At 35.5% G+C, this 27099-nt stretch overlaps 2 protein-coding genes and 1 long non-coding RNA gene across 6 annotated transcripts; all 3 read right to left on the bottom strand.

Annotated features, from left to right (window-relative positions):
* Nucleotides 1-3172: 3172 nt before the first annotated feature.
* LOC130463856 (uncharacterized) lies at nt 3173-8634 on the bottom strand. Of its 4 annotated transcripts, none has more exons than XR_008924040.1 (10): nt 8269-8633; nt 7458-7587; nt 7276-7354; nt 7033-7116; nt 6484-6544; nt 5607-5666; nt 5214-5479; nt 5028-5102; nt 4846-4934; nt 3173-3427 (listed from the first exon to the last, which is right to left on the bottom strand). It is a non-coding gene; the product is annotated as an uncharacterized lncRNA (long non-coding RNA). The 4 variants fall into 4 exon arrangements; XR_008924039.1 differs by having other exon boundaries at nt 7204-7354; XR_008924038.1 differs by having other exon boundaries at nt 7033-7354; nt 8269-8634.
* Nucleotides 8635-9354: 720 nt separating this feature from the next.
* On the bottom strand, nt 9355-11963 carry LOC110780021 (60S ribosomal protein L24). The gene is made up of 5 exons (XM_021984451.2): nt 11803-11963; nt 10310-10385; nt 10090-10191; nt 9832-9980; nt 9355-9723 (listed from the first exon to the last, which is right to left on the bottom strand). Exons 1-5 carry the CDS (start codon nt 11811-11813, stop codon nt 9573-9575), a joined length of 489 nt encoding a protein of 162 aa, XP_021840143.1. The 5' UTR covers nt 11814-11963; the 3' UTR covers nt 9355-9572.
* A 1463-nt stretch (nt 11964-13426) lies between these two features.
* Nucleotides 13427-16625, bottom strand: LOC110780022 (replication factor C subunit 2). Its single transcript, XM_056833214.1, has 7 exons — nt 16387-16625; nt 15513-15619; nt 15319-15420; nt 15021-15216; nt 14122-14250; nt 13838-14032; nt 13427-13757 (listed from the first exon to the last, which is right to left on the bottom strand). Exons 1-7 carry the CDS (start codon nt 16537-16539, stop codon nt 13647-13649), a joined length of 993 nt encoding a protein of 330 aa, XP_056689192.1. The 5' UTR covers nt 16540-16625; the 3' UTR covers nt 13427-13646.
* Between the last annotated feature and the right edge of the window lie 10474 nt (nt 16626-27099).

Here is a 27099-nt window from a genome sequence, read left to right on the forward strand (position 1 = left end):
TCTTATCTGTAATTTCATGAGTTTACTTGAATTTATTGGAACTTATTTTACTTATAAATTGTACTCCGCTTGATCCACCTTTATTTTTCCGAACTTTTTTAATCTAAAATAACTTGAATAATGTGAACAAATCAAGGTCTTAGTCCCAATAAAGTAATGATTAACTCATCAATATGATGACTTCTATTTCTACCTCTTTTCGTGAAAATATGAATATATTATATATGATAGCGTAATACGCGTAGTTAAAGAATTAATTACTCCGTAGTTAAGATTGAAGACTTGTTTTGGTTATGTACCATAGATCGACAGATTTAAAAAAACCCCTTTATAATTTATATTGCATACCTGTATGACTCATTAAAAAAAACAGTCCCTAATTTTTCTTGATCAAAAAATTAAAGACTTGGAGTCAACCTTGACAGAAGGATTCGTAAACTCCTTTATGGTTTCCACCTCTGTACAAAAACTCTAATAATAAATAGGGAAAATCGATCATATGAGATATGAATTAGTCTCATTTGACTCTGTAAAATGTTCATCTAATCACATACCATGTGACTAATAAGCACTTTCAGAATTATTATAAATTATTGCTGCTAATTATTAGCTTTGCCTTGGTCAAACATCGAAACTTCTAAAGTCATCATGTTTAAGAGTACTCCGTACTAGCTAAGCATGTCTGTCTACCAATTAGGGTTTCAATACACATTTGAATTACCCCTTACCTCCATACGACCATACCCATTCATATCATAACGTCATACTACGTATTAAAATTAATCTGGATTGACAGCCCTCACCGACCTCTATACCTACACCAATATCTCTGGACAGAGTCGAGAATCTAGCGACATACGGACCTCCCGTCATTATGCATAGCTAGGGGTGTAAATGAGCCGAGCCGAGCCGGTCAATAAATTACTCGGGCTCGGGCTCGTTTAAAGCTCGTTCATGTTCATTCATTTATTAAACGAGCCGACCTTGAACAACTTTTGAAGCTCGCTTAATAAACGAGCTTGAACATGAACATAGGTATGCTCGTTCATTTAAGTTCATGAACAACTCGTTTATTTATGTTTATGAACAACTCGTTCACTTATGTTCGTGAACAAGTTTGTCTAGTTATGTATCATATTTTACCATATATACGTGAAGAAACCCTAAACTAATTTGAGCAAGTTTTAGGGAGGAAAGAATTTTAATAGTATTAATCTCTCACAAAACGAAAGAGAGTAGGAAGAGTTGCTTATATACAAAGCTAAGGACAACACATTCATAACAGAATGTCTAACTGTCTAACCAACTAACTGTTTTAATAAATACTAGTAATAAAATATGAAAATAAATTTATTTCCTATATTTTCAAATATAAATAAAAATCATGTTTTTGACTTTTGAAATCTATAATAGAATAAAAATATTTTGAAATAAAATTTTAATTGCTAAATTAGTGCTCTTTGACTCTTTCTAAATTATTAGTTTGTTTATCAAATAAAGTAATGTACTTTAATCTTTATTATTAGATATGATTATAATTTGTTAGATTTTCAAGTGGTTATACTCTAAAGCTCGTTTATAAACTCGGCTCGATTAATAAATGAGCTGTTCACGAACAGTTCGCGAACACAAAATCTTTTAAACGAACCGAGGTTGAACAGATTTTTGAGCTCTATTAAAAGCTCGGGCTCGAACTCGAACTCGCATAAGTTAAATGAACATGAACATGAACAGGGTAAAACTCGGCTCGTTTACGCCCCTATGCATAGCTCATATCAAAGTTAGACCATCTCAAAACTCAAAATGTAACAACAACGTAACTAACCGTGATAAAAAATATTATCATTTGTACTGAGCTTACTTTAAAAATTACTACATTGTATGCTCTCAACAAATACTGCATTGGTCGTTGTTGTACTTTTTATTGACCAAAAAGATTAAAATTAAGGAGCTAATTCAATTTATTTTTTCTAAACTAATTTTATCAAGCAACAATTTTCCACCATAATTAGTTGAAGCGTGGGGAAATTGGACAAAGAAGTTGAATTGAGACAAGCTCCTTTTCTAGCAAAATCCACCACAAATGAGAAGTAGATAATTTAAAGGGCCCCACATGTCCTAATTAAAAGTGGCAATACAAGTTGAAAAGGTTATGAAATGATGTAAAGTTGTTGAAGCTTTCAAAAGAATTGATAATTACTTCTCATCAACCTGTTTTGCTAATTTTGTTGAGATAACTAGGGAAGTAGCTCATGTAGGAGATCCCCTAATGCAGCAACCTTTTATCGATATTATTAGTATGCGTATAAATGTATAATCAAGTACGGAGTAATTAGTGACCATACTTGAAGTCATTTGAGTTAGATTTGTTCTCTTCATCTGGTGTAGTCTGATTTTTCTACTTTGTTATTTGATATGGACTGATTTTTCTGATCAAGTCTGGTACTCTAGTTTGAATTTATGTCTTTTCTGCTTTGATCTCATTTGAATTTTTCTAATCTAATAAGAAATCAAAATAAGGTGAAAGAAAAAGAGAGTTTCAATCGGCTATATCGAAATTTGAACGTAATAGCCTCTAACTCGAACGCAGTGTAACTTAATTCAAACGACTGTTAAGGACGTGGATTATAACTAATACAAATTAAAGTGAAGTTTGTGTTAAACCAAATTCACATGCAAGTTTGTGCAATTTCACTATCTCACCTTGAGACAAGAAGATTTAGAACATTATACATTGCTTCTGGAAGATTCTAATCTTATTCATAGAAATGGGGTCACTAGTAGAAAAAATCCTTATTGCAGCGGGCTTTTAGACCCCTGTTGCAGCGTACATCGTATGCTGCAACTGGGGGGCCTGCAACAAGTCTGAACTCAGACTTGTTGCAGCGTACAATGTTCACTGCAAAAAGTGCCAAAACATTGGCAAAATTTTGGACTTGTTGCTGCAAAAGACTCAACTTTTTGCAGCGTACATTTATTTGTACGCTATAACAAGTCTGGAATTTTGCAAAAAAAATTTCCCTTGTTACAGCGTACAATATATATGTACGCTGTAACAAAGCAATTTTGGCGGGAAAATTCTAATCTTGTTTAGGGATACCTAGAGTGCCTTGCACCAAATATAGAAACCTGTCAAAACAATAATAGAATAACGCAACCTGTATAACAAATATAAAAACAACAACTGGAGTTTTGTATATTTCCCAAAACCAAAAGTGCACATACCGATACATTTAAATATATTTACGTTCCAATTTCAACGTACGCATACATTTTAACATAAAAGATTGTTCTATAACATCTAAACCAACTCGATCAAGCGCCCTCAGGTCAATAATAAATACTTGGTGGTAAAAAACTTCGCCCATTGCTCACGAACCACATCAATTTCCTCACTAGCATAAGGCGCATTCCTCGGAGTGTAGACCTTTACAAAAACAGAAATTTCAATTAAACATTAGTTTAAATACAAATTAAATATCACATTTTAACATTCAAGCAAATAATGACAATGTCCTAATAGTCTAAAATGAGTCCTTAGGTTTTTTAGTTCAAAGTTAAAATTATGCATATTAAACATGTAATGAGTTTAAAATGAGTCCTTAGGTTCTTTATTTTAAAGTTGGGAGCGAAAATGACTCATTTTAGCCTAAATATGACCTATAACGATCAAACAAGCATTAAATGTGCATAAATAGATTAGAATAAGTCTTAGAAACTTAAAACTAAGCATATTAATCGTATAATAAGTTTAAAATGAGTCCTTAGGTTCTTAAGTTCAAAGTTGGGAGCGAAAATGCCATTTTAGCCTAAATATGACCTATAACAATCAAACAAGCATTAAATGTGCATAAATAGATTAGAGTAAGTCTTAGAAACTTAAACTAAGCATATTAATCATATAATAAGTTTAAAATGAGTCCTTATGTTCTTAAGTTCAGAGTTGAGAGCGAAAATGTCATTTTAGCCTAAATATGACCTATAACGACCCAATGAGCCTTATAGGTGCATAAATAGATTGGAACGAGTCTTATGAAGTTAATATGTTTCTTGTTTTTGACAACTCTTTTCATTAATCAAGTTTCAGGTATTATTTTCATTTTTGTCTTTTCTTCGTTTTATGCTTTTAGATTGTTTAATTATTGTTCTTCCTTATTCATTAAACCCTAATTTGTCTTCTATTAATATCATGATGAATTATTCAATGTCTTTGATTTCTTTAAATATGTGTGAGTAGTCTAATTATATGGTTTTAAGGGATACATGAATACATGAAAGGGGTTGACTTTATTGCTTTCAATTATTGATTAATTTACTATTTCTCCTATTGCTTCTTTTGGATTCTTGTCAATCTTGTTTGGCGAGACTTTATTGATCAAGTGTTGCAATATTAGATTATAATCTCACCTCATGTAACATAATCTGGGTTTGTTACAGCTTAAGGCAGCTAGGGTGTAAGATGTAATACGGGATTGTATTAATTATTTACTTTTTCTCTCCATACGTCTCTACTATCTCTCCCTAAACAATTCTCTCTAAGCTGCAGTTCTGAAATCACCACTGTTGTTTTCAAGTTTTCAAACAGCATAATTCTTCTGTTTTCTACATTTATAAACTTTTAATAACATTACATGTTATTGCATAAACTCTAAATTTGGCTAAAGTTCAAACAATGAACTCCACATAAATATTTGCAAGGGAACATACCAAAAAGCATTTTAAAATTGACAAACATGCATGACAAATAACCAAAACAGCAAAACACAAAGGGGTCATAAAATCAATCTGGTCAAGTATGTTCAGTGGTTCATCTAGATACTCGATAATTTAAGCCAATCAGTTTACCAGATTGTTTCTGGAGTGCTGGTTAATGGACGAGAAAGGTTCTCCATTTCTTCTTCCTTCTTGGCTAAAGCTGCTTTGAGGTTGGAAACCTAGCACAGAACAGAGTGATCACATGTTTCAACTGTCATTTCAAACTTCAGAGACAGTAAGTTAACTATAAGGAAGTCAACAACTGTAAATACCTGCTCTTTTAAGTCTTTTGTGTCTGCATTGTCTTGGTTTGCCCGAGCAGCACCAAGCTCCCCTGTAGATACACGCTAAGCAAATCCTAAAATTAATACGGAGTATATCTTTTGTAAATCAAAATGCTGAAAAAGTTATCTGGAACAACTCTGAGCAAATATTTAGAGATTGAAGGACATGCTCACCAGTATTCGATGTTCCTGTGAGGAGGAAAACCCTTCAGACAGCAGCCCAAATTGTTGGCTATCCTAGTTGCATCTCATTATGGAAAATGCAAGTAACTGATGTGCAGATAGTACATGCAGATCAGTAGCCAGCTTAACTGCCACAACTTTCAGATTGGGACCTTGCGCCTGCTCACTCTACCATAAACAACATTGAGTTCAGGTATTGCTGCAGATCAATCCAGATCACTAGGGGCACAAGCAGCATCGAGAGTTGATGTAAGCTCCTTCATGCAGGGAGAAAAAAATAGAAGTCGGAACCAAACAAATTAAGAAGATATGTTGCAGAAATAAATCTAAGGCAGAAGTTATAGAAGATTCAAGAATTAAGAGATACTTATATGTACGGCATACCGTAGTGTCCAGAGCAGACCGTCATAATAAGAATCATCCACATTGGCACCAAACAGGATTCTACAGAATAACAGATATAACAGTGACCATTAAAACAAAGAATCGCCAAAATTGAAATTGCTAAACAAAAAAAGAAGTTTAAGAAGCCATTGACAACAGCAATAGCTCTAGTTTATTCCAGATATAGGAAGGCCTGCTTTTTGTTTCCTTGTCTTTAAAATAAAATAAAACAGCAACAACTCAAGCATGTATACATTTATTCCATTGGCAGGATCTGTGCAGGCCAAGTAAATACAGTTTTACCTCTAACCAACTAACCCAAAAATGACACTAAAAGTGCAGTATAATATATTATAAATAATGATGCTACGTAATAATGACATGAGAAAAGCTTATACCGAGTTACTGACTTACACCCCTGTACCATAAAACTCTGATAGGGGGTGGGGGGGAGATAAATTGTTTCAAAAGAAAAAAGGTACACTCAGACAATTCAGAAGATTGAACAAACAAGAGTCGGGAGAAGTACACCTGTACACAGCTAACTGGGCCAACCCTCATAGAGAAAAAAAACTCAAGAGATAAAAAATTAGATGTTAAATAATGAATAAAGTAAAGATTATTGTAAAGAGTCCTGTTTCTCTTAGTCATGCTTGCTAGAAGTGCAATGCATGATGCTATGAATTTGGTATGAAATAGGATACAATGATATCCCTCAAAGATACATGTATAATATGGAAACAATGATCAACAAGACCTTACTATTGTTGACCATGCTACAAACTATTAATAATATTATTCTCCATCACCAGGGACTTAGCTAGAGAAAACACGATTAAATAAACCATTAATTTAATAGTATAAATCACATAGTTACCTTCTTCGACCAACTGATAAGGCATAAATACAAATCTCTCTCTGGTTCTTCAAATATTGGCCTGCAAAATATCAAAAAAAGCTAAAAGTTCCTGACTGTCTAACATTTTAGAAATTGTTTTGCCCTTAGACTATTCTTATCTATTCAATTCTGCAAGTTGACAGTAGCAGCTCAATACTTGTGCAGAAACACTTGAGAAAAACATCAAATAACTTAACATAACTTTAATAGCCTGGTCAATATCTGGAATTGTGTCACTTAAAGTATGTCACTTTCTAGGAATTAGTAGACAATATGTTTATTTAACCTTGCAGTGTTAGGTCCTCAGACATGGATGATTCTCAGGAATTTCCAAGAAATCCAAGCATACATATGTACATCTAAAAATATAGATACTTATTCTGATTTTACTATTAAGAACTAAGTGAAAGAATAGAATTTGACAGCCAAATTCACAATTTTTGTCAGACATAAAGAATTAAGCCTTCCAAGACATGATTTTGAATAAGGAAGACCATTTAATTATTAAATAAAGTTCTACAGTTCTACCTCTTAATATCCCACCAGCCTTGTTATTTCTTTGTCTTTCCACCAAATATGCTACAGGTGAGGATGAAGTTACCTATTTACAAGCTGTATGGTGCACCCATTTATTAGTGAAGAGCCACAAGAAAACAATCTCATTTGTAGAAATTACATTGAAATAAATACATAACTAACATCTTCAAACTTCTTTGAACGCTTTTCCATGGACTCGGACCATTTTAAACTGGTTCAAGAGAGACTTACGACCTTTGATCTTCTTAAAGAAAAACCACGACCCGACCTTACATACACAGCACCCCTCTTTCTTGAAGAAAATGGTTTTCGACTAAAAATATTCCCAGATAATTTCTGTCAGACCATTGCACCAACAAGCAAAAATATTGACATCAAACTCAATTGATATAGCATATGTTTTCTGCCAGACAAACCTCCAATAAGTAGCTCTTTTCCAAGGCAACAAGTGGCAAAGTAGTCTCCTTGATCTCAATACATCAACACCTTTACCACAGGACTTGGAATCACCGAACTTCCAAAAAAGCGAAAATTTTGGAGATTTAACTGCAAATAATAGGAACATATACTATGAACTCTTTTCCATTTAGTGGTCGAATATTACTACTTTGCTGTGTTCTTTTCAAAACCAATCCCATTTAAATCAAGTACAACAACACTTTAGCATCCAAAGAACGTTGGAAAGTATTGCAAGTTTCTTATAGACTTCAACATCAAAAAATTAAAAACAGAAGCTAAAACCAAATGAATAATTATGAGTTGTCAAAAATCATTACAAACACAAACTATTATCTTGCAATCCAGTACGCAGTTAATGAACTGTAGTAGTAAAGGAGGAGGCAGCTAGGTAATAATATACCTTTATTTGATAGGCTTTTGGTAAAACTTCTACCAGAGGAAACATGAAGGGCCCTTTGAGAAATTAACTATTGATCAACTATTTCGGGATCTTACAACTAACCCAGTCAAACAAGATCATGATTTGCAACATAATCCGCAGCTTGATTTACTCATAAACTTGTTGCTCATGGATTAAACAAAACCCACCCCACATGCCAAATCAGTATAATCAACCAAATCAATTACTTTAAATTTGCAACAAAGTAGAAGAAATTAACAAATTAACTGCAAAGATAAACGAATTGAACAAATTGCCACAAAAAAAAAAAAATTGAACAAACCCTAATTCTGAAAAAAAAAATCAAGAGGGATAGGGGACCAAGTTACTTGTTGCGGCAAGGATTGACGGAGAACAGGGTTCACGAACCGGCCGAGCAAAGTAGCTTAGTTTTTTGAGCAGGAAATGACTTCACCGGTGGTTTTTCGAGCAGGGAATAACTTCTGCGGTGGTTTATCGAGCAGAGAACCACTGGTGAGGAGGCGAGGAAATAGACCCTTGCTGGAGTACCACCGACAACGGGCAAGACCTAGCGGCGATGACAACTGGCGAGAATCACCGGCGACGGGCGAGACGCAGGGAAAGTTGAGGGAAGAAGAAGGGAGTACTGAGCGCGGGATATGTATTTCGAAATTGGTTTTGAGGTTTGAGATGAAATGTTTGGTCTGAATCAACGTTGCAGCGAAAAAAATTACTAACATGTTATTGCAGGGGCTTTTACCATGTACGCTGCAAAATAAAAGGATTATTGCAGGGGGCTTTTACTATGTACGCTGCAAAAAACTCTTTTGTAGGGGGCAATTAATTTGTACGCTGCAACAACCCTTTAAAGGGTTTGACCCGCGTTGACCTACTAGTTGTTGAAGCGTATTAACACATGTACGCTGCAACAAGGGGGCTGCAACAGGGATTTTTTCTACTAGTGGGTATTAAATTAATTAACATACTTGGTGTAAATTTCTGTTGGCTCCCGCGTTTTTCACGTGTTATTCCCGGCAAAAATGTATACGCGTATAACTTACTTCAAAGCCTCAAATTGGAGTACCAAACAAGAACCTACATTTGAAAAGTCATATAGCATTTTCGATGTTTTCCTTAAGCTCTAATTCTCAAAACAGAAAGTGGCAGGATTTTTCCTCCTCTTTTTTGAGTGAGTATCTCAAATTGTACTAATTTGAATTGAACTTTTTACATAAATCAACTGCTTCGCTTTTAAGTTCTGCATTGACGGGACTTAAAAAAGCTCAGACAAAATTACTCGTATTTTATTATAGAATATAGATCTCCTAACGTAAAAGAAACATCAGAAGCATGCAGTTGGCCTAGCAGAAGCTCAATCCACAAACCAAGACAGTGCTTTGATTCTTTCGTAGCTGCAGAAAATAAATGGATTCAAGTCCAAAATACACCCCCCATTGAAATCAAAACTCCTAAATTGCCATAACTTCAAACTCAGTTAACAAAAACACTGAATGTTAACAAAATTAACGCAAAAATACGATATTAAACAAAATTCATTTTCACTCAGCACCTACATACAGCATTTAAATTTCTACTACTACAAAAGTTTTGACAAATGCTAAGTAATTCCTCCCGTCAACTGGAAAAGGTAATGCGGAAGTAAATGGACAGTTTATCGTTTTCCACCTCCACCGCCAAGCTTGGGGCCTTTTGGTGCTGCTCCCTTGGAAGCACCCTTGCCTTGTGTCTTCTGTGCCTTGGAGACTTCTTGTTTCTTAGCCTTCTTTTCATCCTTGGTCTTCTTTATTCTTTCTTTGATTTCACTACATTATTCAGATACATGTCGATCGAATTAAAAATAGCTACCGGAATCGTCAGATATTCAGACCACAAGAAAGTTTTTAATGAATAAAATTAGCAATAGAACTCACCGCAGAGCAGCCTCCCTTGCAGCATCTCTAACTTCAGGCTTCTCAGTTCTTTTCTTCTGAATAACTTCCAAAGTGGCACCAACGATAGACCTTGAGTAAGGTTTCTTAGTGGCCCTTCTCCTCTTCTTCACAGCTTCAGCCGAAATGTCCTGTAAATATAGCAGGAAACCAACACAAAGACCAGAATATTAAGCATTTCATGATCAATTGATAAGATCACAGTAGAAACATGAAAAGAGAGAGATGGGGGATAATAACCTTCTTGTGCTGTTTCCGGTACACAGCAGTCCAGCAGAGCTTTGAAGGCTTGAGACGGTTGTGGAAATACCTTTTACACTTTGAATTGACAAACAGGAAAACCTTCAACCAACATCATCAAAATCCAGTTAGCTTTTATTAATATCAAGAAAATGAAGTCATCAGCAGAAAAACACGACTTATGGAAGTGAAACTTCATCAATCGTCGCTACAGCTTTACCTGAGAATCAGAGCGAACGAACCTGATACCCCTTCCAGGGTAAATCTTTGCACCACTAAAGCGGCAAAGTTCCGTCCTGGGGTTTACAGTTTAAGAAAGACTGTGTTAATCCACAGCAAAAGTACAGCTATACATTGAAAGGTAAGACCAACAACAAAGAAGTGCTATTTAATTTTAAACCTTAAAACCAACATCCGAAAACAGTTATTGTACAGCAATTAAAAATCACAACGCCCTCAAGAATTTCAACAACTTATAACTCCCCTGGAATCACAACATGAAATGACCTCCTTCTTCAAGATAAAACTCCCTATAGAACTAGGTCAACAAGTGTGGCTATTTCATTCTCAAGTATGTTCAACCAAAGGATCAATTATCCACGACACATTCACAATTAAGACTCAAAACTCCAAATTCAACCCGTGACATGAATTGATGCAACATATACGTCTAATTGCCTCACAAGCAATCAATTTCCTGACCGCTAAAACCCTCTCTTTAATTCAAAGATTCACTCCAAAAAATCCCTGGCTTGGCAACCCCGCTTTCCACCATCGCGACTACCGCCAATTCATGCTCAACCCAGGAGTATTAACAATCCACAACTCCACAAGCTATGATTTTCAAGACCCCAAATTTACCCATAGACCTTACCAATCTGAAGCCTACACAAAAACCCTAATTCCTCAATTCGCATGAATGTCTTCAAATTAACACATAAGAAAAACCCTTACCCACGACGCATTCACATTCCTCAAACGGAAATCATTAAGAGTCAAAACCCTGAATTCAACATTTGACATGAATTGATGCAGCATATAGGTCTAATTGCCTCACAATCAATCAATTTCCTGACCGCTAAAACCCTCTTTTTAATTCAAACATTCATTCCAATTTCCAATTTGGAATTTCCAAACAACCCTGGCCTGGCAATCCAACTTTCCACCGTCATGACTACAACGACAAACAAAATACACCCCCCCTGTGACCCAATTCATGCTCAAGTGCTCAACCCAGGAGTACTAACAATCCACAACTCCACAAGCTATCATTTTCAAGACCACAAATTTACCCATAGACCCTTACCAATCTGAAGCCTACACAACAATCCTAATTCCTCAATTCGCATGAATGTCTTCAAATTAACACACGAGAAAAACCCTTACATAAACCCTCAGTCCTTCAACATTTTTTCCAATCACAATCTTACTACAACCCAGAAACAAACTCTTATAATCCATGCAAATGAGCTACCTAATTCACTGAAAACCAATTTCCAAATGAGCTACGGAGTATTTTAATCTATAACCCACAAATATAAATCCATATTTACAATGTTAGATTAAAAAAGCAGAAACAAAATCAGAAAATGTGAATTATAATTATACAAAATGTTATTTGATTTTCCAGACAATATCAATGATTTTCTACAAACTGGCGCAAAAATGTTAAAATTCAATGACAAAATAGGGCGGAGAGAAAAAGAGATTTACTTGAGCACCATGACGAATGGATGGCGGGGGTTTCAGTGACCGTGGAACTGCCCTGAATCGCCAAACCTGAGAGAGGAGTGACGAAACCCTAGCTTGATTCTTTGTGTTGCGATTCTCGTCTATGTGCTACCGTAATGCTTACAACCCGTTTTTTTATTTAAGGATGCTGGCTTTTGCCCCAATACCTAGTGATTGGGCTCTTTTTAAATTCTTTTGGGCCTCTACTGACATTATCGGATAAGAGAAATGATATAGATGAGATTTGATTTCAGGTCTTCAATATACTACGCACTAAAATTTCATCAACTAATTTTATTGACATCTAGTCATCTACACATAATTAGAGTAACTTGTACTCTGTATATGACAACAATTGTGAAAAGAATTATTGTAATAATTTTTGGGACGGAAATAATCATATTTGACCATTATACATAACTAACATAAGAAATTGAAATTGTGAATTTTGAGTTGGTGGCCAAGCCGCTAGAGGAGCTAAAGTAGTGATGAATATTGTCAGTAAAGTGGACCCTATCGAAAGTTTACCGATTCCTAATCTCAAATCAATTCATTATCGTTACCCCCATCACCTTAAAAGAGAGCTCATACATGCTGCACCAAGCAGGGTAGGAGGTCGGACATATGCAACTTTACCCCTTAATGGAAAGGAAACGAATAGGTTTTGAGAGCCATTTTGATTCAGTCTACATCTCAAAGCCAAAAAAACAAATGAATCTTTGACTCCGTCACAAATGAACACTAATTCCTAATCTCCCATAAAACGAAACATGGTTGATCCATTTATAACTTTAACCCGTTGTACTGATGGATAATTCAGATAAAAACGATGTTAAATACGGAGTAGTTCATTGGTCCTTATTAGAAGGAGCTCTAACATATAAATAAATACATACATAGTACTTCGTATAATATGCCACCTATTAAGTACTCCGTAATAACCAACAAAAATAATAAGAATATCTTAACAAAAATTAATTGAACCTAACATGGTCAAAACTATTCGAAGTTGACTTAGTCAAAACTCCATCAAGACTACGCTCAAATCGAACTTGGATCGAGCTCATCTCGAGATATTCACGAGTTGAGTTACTCGTTGATCAACTCGTAAAAGTCGAGAGTGACATAAAATTCGTTTATTTTTTTTAATATTTTATGTTTTCTATAAAAATTAGTTACTCTATTATTTCAAAACCTTATTTTAGATTTTACTCATTTTTATAATACATTAACAAAAGAACCAATATTAATAATCAAGCTCATGTCTAGTTGAACCCGAGCCTAGTTTGAGTCGAACTCGAATCAGGTCAAACTTCAAAATTTCAAGCTTGCGAGTTTCCAAGTCCATTCGAGCGGAGCTCGTGAGTTAAAGTCGAGTTGAGCTCATATTATAAGCACCCTGTACTGTGACGTATGACTTGGATCTTACTCCTACTCTCAACAAAACTAGCTTCCTCTTTACCCATCTTTGATTGCAACCTCCAACGTTTCATTTTTGTTGAGACTTTACATATTGCTTTTGTTTGTGGCTAGCTTCTCGTTTTTTGTGTTTTGTTTTTTCTTTAATTGCAAGCATAACAACAGTAATTGTAACGGGATTTCAGTCTTCTTTGAGCAAATGCATGCCTGGATTTAAATCAACTTCGAAAGTATTCCTACAAGTCAGAGGCTCTGCCTAGATAATCCGTACAAGGAACACAATTTTCTTACAGCATTTCAACTCCGAAACAAAATAACGGCAGGAGAAACTTTCTGCACTTTCTGAGATTACCGGAAAAAAGGAAACAGGTCTCAAAGAACCGCTCTATAACCTTCTAACTGAGTTATCAGGCTGCTTTAGCTGTCTCCCTGATAAGTGATAGCTTAGCCAGAAGTCCGCATAGCTGAAGATAAGAACCAACTCCATCACAAATTCTCATATGGGTAAACCCAGTTTCCTGTAAACATAAACAGAAATCAGGCCTTGCACCATAAGTTGGGAAATGGTAAGGTCAAGTAACAAGTTCTACACTCATACCTTCATAAATTCCAACTTCAAATACTCGGCCATGTCATAGTTTTTAACAACGCGGAAGAGGGTTGTAATTATGTCAGTAGGGGAGTAACCCATATCATAGAGGTTCTTCATACCAGAACAAGCATCATCAAACTTCCCTTCAAGTACATTTCGAATCATGCTCTTGACATGCAAAGGATGAGGCTGGTCGCAAACCTGTCAGAAAAAGAAAAAAAATAGTACGCAATCAGGTAACAAGCATCAATTTTTTGAAGCTAAAAATAATCATGGTTTTCAGAAGCAACCTTGAAAACGTTTTCTTGGTTGACAAATCGAAATCCACTGAAGGTAGCCTGCAAGTTATTCAAAGCTTGCCGCATATCACCATCAGCAGTGAAGATTATGGCTTCAAGACCTTCTGGAACATATGGAACCTTCAAGACACAGACAAAATCTATTTCAGCAAAAGTAAATCAAGCAAACAAACATAAAATGCATGAAAATTTGAAGGAAAAACAAACACAACTCATATTGAAACAAGGACAAACCTAACCACTCTGTAGCAATCATAGTAAGAAATCCAGTCATAGAAAGAATAATAAAGACCAAAAAGCAATGACAAACAGGAAGGTTCAGTAGGTTCACTCTATAAACGAAGACATTACATGAAAAAGGTCAATTGCGGTCCGACGAAATCACAGTCAGACTTGCTAGGATACTAAAGTGGAATTCTTTTAAATATAAAAACGATAGTGGTGTCAATATCATTTTCTTCTCGAAGTCTGGAAGTATACAACATAAGCATGGTGCGTCAAGCAAAACACTTCTAGAGCAGTCTTATCTGATTTGTACTAGTAGTACAGGGAATACAATTCACGGTCTCATTTGTTAAATTGGTCTAAAATTGCACCACTCACACTACCAATTCACATGTTTCTATTGTTTTAATTTTCTTTTGGAGGGGGAGGAGTAGTGAACTAGGTAACGCTGGCCTCAAGTTATGCAAAATTGTTCCTAAAAATCAATAGATGGGTGTAATTTGAACTATGAAAACCAGATGAGCCTAAAGTGATGATCATCACAAGATTCACAACTTATAAACCAATCATTATCCCCAGTAACAAGATCATATTAAAGAGAAACCGCATAAAAAGCTAATACCAACAATTTAGCTACAGCGAAAGTAGCTGACAGAAGAGACTACCTGCTCAGCTTCAATGACTATCATGAGGCGACCAAGAATTTCTTGATCTGATAACCTTGAAAAGCGGACCAATGCACATCTACTCTGGATGGGTTCAATGATTTTTGAAGAAGTATTACATGCAAGACCAAAGCGAGTGGTGTTTGAGTAAATTTCCATTGTCCTTCTCAAAGCCTGTTGAGCTCCAGATGTCATGCTATTTCAACCCAATTCGACAAAGAAACAAAAAAAATTATGAAAAGGTGCAAACAGAAATGATGAATGAGGCACGTATTAGAATCCAAAGTTCATTTGCAACCTGTCAGCTTCGTCCAATATAACTATCTTGTGTCGCCCAGGAGGCAGAGTTACTTTCTTCTGCGCAAACATCTTAATTTTGTTCCTCACAACATCAATTCCCCTGATCAAAAGTTAAGGGAAAATGCGGAAAATATTCAGGGAGTTCAGTTCATGAGCAGTATAAATTCTTCCAGGGGTGAACAACAGAAATACCTATCATCTGAAGCATTCAACTCCAGAACTCCCTCCTTGCAGTTTGGTCCTAAAAGCTCGTGTGCAAGAGCTAGTATGCTTGTTGTCTTTCCTGTACCCGGGGGACCCTAAACATACATATGGAGTTTTGTCAAATTGCAGCTTAAAGCATAAAAAGGCTAAAGCAACTGAATGCATTCGTACACAAACTAAAAATGACACAGATTCCACCAATGAACTACTCATGGAATTACTACACTGTTTACAAGATAAGACAACCTAAGTGGATTTGCTCGTAAAACACCTACTCTGCCACTTACGCCCAACATAACCTCGCCCAGCACAGGGCAGGGCAGAAAAGGGAGAGGGGGATCTAAGTTGTAGCTCCATTTCCCCTTCTTCAAGTTTAACAATTTCTTCATCTACCCTAATTCTCTCTTAAATCATTGGATTGTTGTAGAAATTCAAATCACTGGTCCATAGGACACCTAATTTAACACACCCAAACAGCATTTTGCAATTGAATTGCAGGCAACAACAATTTCTACAACAAATATCCCAATATTTCAACAAATAAACTGTTCAATTTCAGAAAATGTTAAAGTACAATACACATTAGGGTTCAACCGAAACACCAGCAAATCAATACAAACATAGAAAAAGGCACTGAAAATTAGAAACCCAGTTGTGTAGTACTTTAAATCAGCAACAGAAAGCTCCAATTCGAGAAAATTCTCACAAAAAGACACAGGTACAAAAATTGCGGGAAAACAACGAAATGCAAAGCTCGTTAAAATACCAGTGGCTTTCAACAAAATCTAACAAATTGAAGACATGAAAATGTCAAAAAAATCAGTAATTTTTGAGAGATTGAAGGAGGGAAAAAAGAAAGTACGGCCAAGATGAGATTGGGCATGTTGCCGTCGCGAGCGATGACTTGGAGGCGAGAGACAGCATCTTCGTTGCCGACGATGTCAGCAACCTTGTTGGGTCTGTACTTCTCCACCCATGGTACCTCGTATCCGCTACTCGATGAAGACGACGCCATAGCTATTCACCACTACTTACTAATGCGCAACCCTCTCTCTTCTTTGCTCTTTCCTCTCTTCTCAATACTGACTACAGTGTTTTATGAGGGCTGCGAATACTTTGCCACTTTGGTAGATATGTGTGGGCAAATGCATATCATAGTAAAAGACAAAATAAAAAAAATAATAAAAAAGAAATTAAATGGTTCTTTTTTAAACAAAAATGGTATTTGGTTAAGGCGTAGGCGAATAAATCTACCCAAATTCTTACAGGAGACTGTCCTCACCATCCACCGATGGTGAGATCAGTTCACACTTGCGAATTTAGCTATATTACTATAATAATTTAGACACGTTTTTTTTTTTTTAATTTTAGAGGAGGTACTTTTTTAGTTTAGGTATGTTACTTCTATGGTTTATACATGTTACTTTTTTTTATACGGAGTAGTTTTAGAGGAGATACCTTCTTAGTTTAGATATGTTACTTCTATAGTTTAGACATGTTACTTTTTTAAAAAAAATAATTTTAGAGGAGGTATTTTTTTAGTTTAGGTATGTTACTTCTATAGTTTAGACATGTTACTTTTTTTTTAATTTTAGATGAGGTACTTTTTTAGTTTAGGTATTCTATAGTTTAGACATGTTACTTTTTTTTATACGGAATAGTTTTAGGAGAGGTACATTTTTAGTTTAGGTATATTACTTCTATAGTTTAGACATGTTACTTTTTTTATATATAATTTTAGAGGAGGTACTTTTTTAGTTTAGGTATGCACTTCTATAGTTTAGATCTGTTACTTTTTATTTTATAGTTTTATGGGAGGTACGCTATTGGTTTCGCGCTCGTCGCACCATCAAGTTGATGGTGTGACTGGTCTCAAAGGAAACGCGCTGATAAATCTAAGTAACAAGTACCCCTACAAAATTTGCGTTTTACTTCGTACATAATTACAATACATATGGAGTACTGGTGTTTTCTTTTATGGAAATAAAAATTAATTCATTAATAAAGAGTCATACGATATCTACAAGAGAAATACAAATTTATCAAATACATTGCAAATTGAATCAAATGAAGGTTTTCTTCCTCAAAACTACGGTCGTTGAATAGATCTTGCACTATAGAACGTCTATATATATATATATATATATATATATATAACGCTGGAACATGCAGCATTTTGAGAGAGAGTCTAACGATTTGTTGTAGCCGCGAGGATGATTTCCATTTGCTTCATCTAGATGTAATCGAAAATTTGATATTTGTCGCGATTCCGCATAAAACTTTACCTACGAACTAATTCTACATAAATCTACCACGAGTGAACGACAAACCAAACATACTAAAACTAACTCCACAATAGGGGGACTGTCGAACAAGGATGAATTCCTCCCATATGGTGTAAATTTATTGAATTTTAGAGATAATAACTGAATTAAATAAATAGAAAAGGTTAGACTACTTCCGGCTTATAATGGCCAAGAAAATAAGCCCTGGAAATGAGAGAGGAGGGGAGAGCGGCGAGAGGTTTTTTTGTAGGGTTTGCTTCTCCCAATATTCAGTACATACTAGTCTTATATAGTTATATGCACACGACGCGTGCGAATATGAGAAACAAATTTGTGTTGTTACATTTAAACCTGAAATAACATGTAAAAAATATGCGATACGTGTGAATATAATAAACATATAAGTTAGATAGAGCCGAACGCATATAAACAAATTGATTAAAATGGTAAGAATTTATTTAAGGGGATAGATTCAATAAATTTCTTCTTTGAGCTTTTCCTATTAGGTACGTTGTCATTATATTCCATATTCTATATGTGTGGAAGATATTTTAGTAATCCAAGGGGGACACCAAAAGTGGATTTACTAAAATAACATCACCTCTTCATTTAAATAATAGAGATTCTGTATATCATGTGTAGCCGTGTAGATACTAAAATTTGTTGTATTGGACTATTGGGTCACTTATGTCCATATAGACACAAGCTACTTGATGAGTTGATAATGTCCATATGGACACGAGTCACTTGATGTTCATTATTTCTCGACTAAAAGAAGGGTATTTATACGTGTCGGATTTTTCGAACGAGATACACGTTAATCTCCTTGATTGACAAAATATATCAAATTAATGCGGAGTACTTTGTATCCTAACACTTATAAAGCTTCATACTTGTAATACTATTCACCCAATAGTGTTGTTACATATATGCTCTTGATTTCTTTCTTAGTTTTTTTGTCTTTATTCTTATCAATAGTTAAAGGTCTGTTTTAACCTTCTTCACTTAATGTTGCCACGAGTCATCTTTGATCTAACGCAACTTTGGTTTCTTCACCCTCGTCTCTCCGTCTTTCTTCAGTTATGTCCTCTTTTCTTCAATGTCGTTCCCCTTCCTCTTTCGTACTACAAATTACTCTGTTTTCTTCGCACCCTTTCCTCCTCTTCTATGTGCTGCCTAAAAGTTACTTTGTTCTTTAGGAAATCTCACATGGCGTTCGTTTTGAAGGGCTCCATTTGCTACGTTTTAGCAATTCTCTCTCTCCTTTTTTTTCAAAGTTTCAATATTTTCAGTTTCTATTTGATTAATGCCATTTCTAATTATGTACTCCCTCCGTTTCTTTTTGTTTGTTACGTATTCCTTTTAGGGTGTTTCACAATGTTTGTTACATGGGAGATTCTTTCATTTTATAAACTTATTATACTATATATTATTTTTTGTACCAACTTTTAATTTTAATTGGTCCAATTTTTTCAACTCATTAAACTTATTTACAATTTCCCAAATATGTTAAGTTGGCAATCTTTGTGCTTTTCCATTATTATTGGTTCGTTTTGATAAATAAAACAATCTTATTGGTTGTTGTAGTGATTAGTTGATGAGGTTGTATTTTGGTTTATTTTTTTAATAAAAAAGAAAAAGAATCTTTATTATACGTTAATAAACGTGCAAAATTCCAAACGTAACAAAAAAAACGGATGGAGTAGCATCTAATTCTCTCTCTTCTGGGAGATATCTTCTTAACCCCAATGTCGTCAACCCCCAGGTACATTATTCATAGCTTCATTTCTCAGATTTCTTGTTATTATTATGATTAATGACTGATTTTGCTTCAATTAACTATCTAATTTCAATAATTTTGGGGATGAATAGTAATTCAATAGATTTTCTTTTTTGGAATTTTACTCCCAAAAATCCATTAGATTATTTTGTGTACTAATCTCATTTTAATTTCCCACATAAAAACTTTGATACATCAGCTCCCGCGAAGACGGACAATATCAGGGTAATTCTGGGTTTATCGAAAAATGGAAAAAAAAATTAGGTATAAATCAGTTGAAGGCTCATATGCTACTCCGTATTACTAAAGATGATTGATGCAACTCTTGCAAGGTTAATAACATTTTTTTTTCATAATTTGATTTTTATTCTAGGTTTTTTTTAGTTCTGTTTCTAATAGGGGATAAACTTTGTATAGTCGACGAATTGGATAGCGGTTCATCAGGCGATGATGGAGATTAAAGATGGAGGTAGGATGTTTCGTTGTTTAGATTAGGATTTTTTGTTTAAAAGGACCTTTTATAAACATGTTTGTGTGAGAAATGACCTTTTATAAGAAAAGTGGTCATTTGGGACCTTAAACTTTGTTTTTTTTGTTGACTAATAAGACCAACTGCCGTAATATGTGAGTTGACTCTTGTTTCACCCATTGACTTGCACACGTGGCCATCAGAAACCAACACGTGGCATTAAATTGGTAAATTTTTTTTTTTTAAAAAATCACAAATTCCCTCCAAAACCATAACTGACCCCATTTGTTAACTAAACCCCCCCAAAAAAAATTAGTTTCTCTCTCCTCTACTTTCCCTTGACGCCATTGATAGCTTCAGAGAAACTTCGAAGCACAACAACAACTACCTTCTCTGGCTGAATTACGCACCAGGGAATGTGATTAACACCAACCCGAATTAGGTTTGTGTTTTTCCCTCTCAAATTCTTCCCTAATTTTTTGAATTTTGCCTCACAAGAATTAGGGTTTTTCAATTTTTCCTAAAACCGATTTGGGGGTTTTCTGATTCTTAATGTTTGTGTGCTTTAGGATGTATTTGTCTCAACAAAAAGAGAAAATTTGTGCTCGTGGGTTTCCCGTTGTACAAAGAACATCGTGGACACATGAGAAAATGACGTCTTTGCCTTTGTCCTTCTTTTTACCCTTTCTTTGACCCTTCTTCACCATTTTTGCAGAATTTTCAGAGCACAAGGACAAAAGGACGAATATTAGTAATTGGAAATCCTTTATGGGTTCTTGAGAACGACAGAAGAGAGAGAAATGACAGGGGAGAGAGATAATTAAATGATTACCTGAACTTAAATTCGCTGAACTTAATTGAACATTGCTGATGCTTCACCTCCCACTTAAACCAATAAATTCATATGCTTTACTAATTTTAAACATAAAAATGTATTTCTAGTCTAACCGGAAACATACAAATTTATTTAAAATTTAAAGCTCATATAAATTTATAATTGAATCCACTTATTTAATTTATTTTCAGTCGAATTTAAATTAATTCAAGTAAAATAATTAGAATAAATGAAAATTTATAATAATTATAATATTCAAAATTAAAATCCGAGAAAACAATTTAAATTATTAATTTTAAAATTAATTAAAATTACTCGAACTGAAAATCTCAAATTAAAATTCAAAACGATTCAATCGTAACACGACGAGCACTTGGGCTTGCGCCCAAGCCCCATCGTGTGCACGATTGGTCGCTGCACAAGGCACGCACACTACCACGCAACGCACAACCATAGGCCACACGCACACGCAGCCATCGCTGGCCACGATGCGCGCAGCCTCTGTGCTGTGTCGCGTCTGCTACTGCTTTCCCTCGCAAGGCATTGCTCGCTGCACGCGAGCCATCGCTCGCTGCGCGAGCCTTTGCTCGCTGCGCGAGCCTTTGCTCGCTTGCGCGATGCAGTGCGCGCTGTGGCGCAGCTCGCTTGCTGCCCACACGCGACTGCTCGCATTGCCTTGCCCCTCGCCCACGCCCAGCGCATAGCACACACGGCCAACACCTTTGCTTCACGCGCGCGCCATGCTATACTGCTCGCTGCATTCGTACCGCACGGGCGACGAGCTCCCTTGCTCGTCGTCGCGTGCCCGCACTATACAATACCCCCTAAGGGTTACACGTAGCTTCCATTGCTTTGTGCGTGCAACATTCATGAGCGTTTTCATAAAAATTTAAAATTTTTAATTTAAAATTAATGACAAATTAATAAATCATATTAATTTCATTATTTTAGGGCTAAAAATCGAAAATTTATTAATCAATTAATTTCCGATTAACATGGATTCAAATCTAGGTCATAAAAATTTAAAATTTAACATAAATTAACAATTTTTATGGTGGATTTTAATCATTGGTACCTAATTAAATTATTAATAAATTATGAAAATCAAATCAATTCTAAATTATTCGAATTTCAACAAATTAATCATAATTACAAATTAGGTTGTATAATTAACAAGTCTAGGCATTCATAATTGTTAAACATATACTGTAGGTCAATCAAAAACTCAAGATTTATCAACAAGGATCGCAAATATTCAATTTAACATCTTAAATTTACAAACTTTTGCGTTCGAAAAACTTAAACCTCCGAAAAGTCATAGTTAGGCTTCGAATTTGGGAATTCAGGGTTCGGCCGAAAAGTATTTTTTTTATCAAAATTTTAGAATGCCTTTTACATGCGGAATTAACACAAAAATCACTCGATTTGGATGAGTAACGAATATTCTGCCGAAAAAACTGCGTACATATAATTAAATAAACACAATTTGCAATTAATTACGAAAATTAATCACCCCTTTAATTCTTTGCAAATTTGTAAAATTTAACCATGTTCATGCAATTTAGATTATTAAAATAATAAGAGGCTCGTGATACCACTGTTAGGTTATGATACATATGAATAAACATAAATCATGCGGAAAAACCATAAAGCCAAGAAACATATTATTAACACATAATCGTTTAGCATAATTCCGATGCATACACTTTGTAGCGTGCCCTCCCTAGCTGCGCCCGAACCGAACAAGAACAAGTCTTTAGGACTCCAAGTGTCGTCCCTCCGTAGATAGTCCACAGCACGTCCGGATCCGCCTTAAGCTTGACCAACTAGAATCGCCCTTAAGGTTACTAGGATTTTTGGCTAATTAGGTTGCAAGTGTTTGACTGGTTTTTTCTTAAAAATCTTACCTTTGAATACTTCAATATATCTCGTTAAATATGTGACCCTAGGCACTTATTTATAGAGTTTATGGAAAGGAATTATAATCTTACTAGGATATGGATTTATTAATTAGAATCCTATTAGAACTCTAAATAATAAATTTAATCTTTTAGGATTAGGATTTAATCAATGCACGAATTCCGATAGCATTAGGATTCGTTACGTACACGAGCACACACACGCATGCACGCCCGCACGCAGGCCTTGCGGCCCACGCCGAGCGCACAACGCATGAGGCCTCGCCTCGCAGCCCATCAGCTTGTCGTGCGCGCCCGCCAATGCTTGGCTGGGCCTGGCCTTGCGCTGGGCCTGGTCGAGCACTTGGCGTGTGGCTTGCTGGGTGTCGGCTTGGCTTTGTGCTGGGCCTTCGTCTAGCAAGCCTCGTCCGATGCTTATTCGTACGATACGCTTTCCGATTAAATTCCCGATTCCGGAATTCATTTCCGATACGAACAATATTTAATATTTCCGATTCCGGAATTAATTTCCGTTTCGAACAAATATTTAATATTTCCGTTTCCGGAATTATTTTCCGATTCCGGCAATATTTCCATTTCCGGCAATATTTCCGATTCCGGCAATATTTCCATTTCCGATAATATTTTCCGATACGTACCATGTTTCCGTTTCCGGCAACATCTACGACTTGGATAATATTTATATTTCCGATACGATCCATATTTCCGTTTCCGGCAATATCATCGTTTCCAGAGTATTCATTTCTTGCTTGTGACGATCTCTGCTCCCACTGAAACCAAGATCCGTCGATTCCGAATATCCATAGATGGAGTATTTAATGCCATTAAATACTTGATCCGTTTACGTACTATTTGTGTGACCCTACCGGTTCAGTCAAGAGTAAGCTGTGGATTAATATCATTAATTCCACTTGAACTGAAGCGGCCTCTAGCTAGGCATTCAGCTCACTTGATCTCACTGAATTATTAACTTGTTAATTAATACTGAACCGTATTTATTAGACTTAACATTAAATGCATACTTGGAACAAGGGCGTTATTTCCTTCATGATATTCATTGACTGAGATTTTCCGGCCATTAACTTGCACGTGAAAAGCACATGTGGCTTTTTTTTGGCTAACCACACTCAATTTCCCTCCAAAATTCTAAGCTTTAAAACCTGAAGTTGAAAAAAATATCGAAATAAAATCAAGTTTGAAAATCCAGGACTCGGAAAAATCAGTGGCTTTAGCCAACTTAAGCCACACGTGCTGCTCACGTGCAAGTCAATAGCCGGAAAATCTCAGTCAATGCCGGAAACTTCCCTTAGGTCCTTTCTCGCAAAAAAAATTTACATTAAGGTGTGATTTCACAAAAAAAAAAATATATATAAAGTCCTTTCTCGCAAAATTTGAGTTATAAAAGGTACTTTTTGGCAAATTTGACAAAAACTAATATGGAGTAAGAATTTGAACCAAAAAAAAATAGAAGTATTGCGGTTCTCGGTACCTACGTCCTTTGCTAGTTTTTTCCATCAAATGTTTGAGAAAGGGAAAATGAAATTGTAGGCCTTATTTAGTTGGGAGGAATTGGAAGGAAAAGAAAAGAAAGGAAAGGAAAAATAACGTTTCTTGTGTTTGGTTCCAAAAAAATTATACGGGAAGCGGAAGGAAATGAAGGGAATTGGAAGGAAAGCTCCCTTTATAAAAGTTTCACTTTCCTTCCCTCCCAAAACTGGAGAAATTTGAAAGGAAAGAGAAAATTAAATCTGACAAACAAAATATTAAATTTTATACCCACGTTTTCCCTTCCCGTTTCTTCTCTTCCTTTACTATTGTTGTACCAAACATTGAATTCCTATCACTTCCTCTCATCATACCAAACATGGTAAAATGTATTATATTTCCTTTCCTTTCTTCTTTTCTCTTCCCTTTCTTTCTCCTTCCTTCCATTCCGTTACTATAGGAGTTGTTTGGTTGACATACAAAAACATGGGAAGTTAAAATTCCTATGAATTGCAAAGTGTGTGAGTTGTTTGGTTGACACTATTTTGATAAAATGGGGGAAGTGGAACTTCCTAGGAATTTCAACTTCCCACAAAATGGGGGAATTTGCTTACCTAGTCCCCCCTAGGTAAGTAGAAATTCTCATGGGAAGTTACTTCCTACATTATTAACCAAACAACTCTATGAAGTTCCCATGAATTTAATTAAGGAATTCATTTCCCATGAATTTGCATTTCATGGGAAATTTTACTTCTTATGTGAACCAAACGACACCTAATATTGAATCAAATGAAGCCGTAGAGAAAGAGCCTAGGAAATAGCAACGACCACGGTCATAAATGGGTAACTGGCCAGCGTAATTTAAAAACTATTGGAAAGCGTGAACAGAGAACAGAAACGACGCCAAGGAAATGTGAAAGAGGTACGCAGTTTGGGCGGGAAAAAGTGAAGAATAAGGTGTGTACAATTTGGGAGGAAAAAATGACATCGGCGGTATTTCTTTTAGTAATAACTAGCTTTTAGCCCGTGCGATGCACGAATTCTATTTAATTGTTAAGATAAAATAAAACTTCTATACGTACCAACTGCCATGTTTTATCTATTAGATCAGATTAGATTGTGATTTTGGATTGATTTTCATTTTATATTTATTTTTTAATTATTAGATTGTTACATTTTTGATGAAATTGTATATGCGTAATGTTAATAATTAATTAATAAAAATATCTACGTGGCACCTAATTATTTTTCAACGTGGCATTCGACTTTTTTAATTCAAAAGTAATGTCGAAATCTTATTTTTCATTGGCCGAAACCATCAGATTTCCTACATTATCAATATTAACACTACAAGAAAATAAGCATTAAAAAATCAGTCGCTAAACATCAAAGTTCAGTCGCTAAACCCCTTTAACAACGAATTTGCGAATGATCTATTCCGTAGCTAAAGACCTGATCGCAAAATTTTAACTGTCTCAGTTTTGCGACCGAAAATTGTATCAGTTCTTAAATGGTAACCCACTAAATCCGTGTCAATTTAACGACGGATTGGGAATTTTTGTTATTTTGTGACCGGATTTTCTAGTCACTCTGTACAGACTAACACATTGTCAGTTCCTAATTTTGATTAGTTATTTCGTGACAATTTAGTGATTGTATCATGTGGTCACAAATTAACAACTAATGATTTTGTGACAATTTAGTGACTGGATCATGTTGTAAAAACATTAATGACCGATGTTTGCAATCCATGAATTGGTACTGGCTAATTCCGTTTTAGTTTAGTTACTGAGTAATTTCGGTCATAAATTTGAGACAATGACGACTAATTTAATCCATCTTAAATTAATGACTGGAAAGCCGGTAACTTAAAAAAGACTAAACTTTTGACAAAACATACGACTAAATACAGTTGTTCCTATGTTGCAACTAACTTAGTCGTTTGTAAAGTAGCCACTTTCTTAATTTGTTGGTGACTGGATAAGTGTAGTATAATAATATTGCAATATAATACTTTAAATAACCTAACTTTTTTTGGGGTAAATAAATATTATATTAAAATAGAAGGAAATAGTGTTTCTACAAGCAAAAATACAAGCCATGATTTGCAACCCATAAAGAAAGACTAATGTCACGGACGGGCTTTTTGACAGCCCGCGCGGCGCCTGAATCCCCGAGGCTTGATCCAGGCCAGCCTACCCCATATGCGCAACAAGCATTGTACAACACAATAGTAGAGGAAACAACACGTAATGATACTAACCTGCACCAAGATACATGCATCAGTAAGGCATACAGGCTCATGGGAGTTGCCTCATATGGGACACGCTGGGCCTTAGCATCGGGAAAATGTCAACACGTGACATTAAGCTAGCCTAAAGAAATACAAGCTATAAAAACACAAGACAAAATAATAAAACTCGTAGCAAAGTCAACCATAGTCAACTATGGTAAAAAATGCCTAAAAATATCCCAAACACGATAAAGCTTAACTGCTGCCAATTCCCTGCTGCCTTACACCTGATCATAAAACTACAGTCAGGCCTACCAACATCAGTACATACGCATAGAACCTTAATTAGAGTCCCTGCCACCTTCTTCAAACTAGGCTAACCTTCTTCAGTAGCAGATAGAGCAGACCAAGCAGTAGATAAAGCATATCAAGGCTGACCAGAAAAGAGCAGGACATAACATAATACATCAACGGTACAACTGAAAGGTCATTTGCAAAAGAACACCACCAGCAGACCAACTTCAACCTACAGAATTCGCAACAAAAGACCAGGACAACAGTATAAACAA

This window comes from Spinacia oleracea, chromosome 6, assembly GCF_020520425.1.
Source record: "Spinacia oleracea cultivar Varoflay chromosome 6, BTI_SOV_V1, whole genome shotgun sequence".
In the NCBI taxonomy this organism is placed as follows: domain Eukaryota; kingdom Viridiplantae; phylum Streptophyta; class Magnoliopsida; order Caryophyllales; family Amaranthaceae; genus Spinacia; species Spinacia oleracea.

Excerpts from the sequence above, each read along its gene's own strand:
- LOC110780021 (XM_021984451.2), bottom strand. Across the intron at positions 9,981-10,089 it reads ACCGGAAACAGCACAAGAAG|GACATTTCGGCTGAAGCTGT; the intron begins GTTATTATCCCC and ends CTATATTTACAG. Across the intron at positions 9,724-9,831 it reads GCAAGGGAGGCTGCTCTGCG|TGAAATCAAAGAAAGAATAA; the intron begins GTGAGTTCTATT and ends TGAATAATGTAG.
- LOC110780022 (XM_056833214.1), bottom strand. The coding sequence starts at position 16,539 with ATGGCGTCGTCTTCATCGAGTAGCGGATACGAGGTACCATGGGTGGAG. Across the intron at positions 14,033-14,121 it reads ACCAAGAAAACGTTTTCAAG|GTTTGCGACCAGCCTCATCC; the intron begins GTTGCTTCTGAA and ends TTTTTCTGACAG. Across the intron at positions 13,758-13,837 it reads TGAAGTTGGAATTTATGAAG|GAAACTGGGTTTACCCATAT; the intron begins GTATGAGTGTAG and ends TTATGTTTACAG.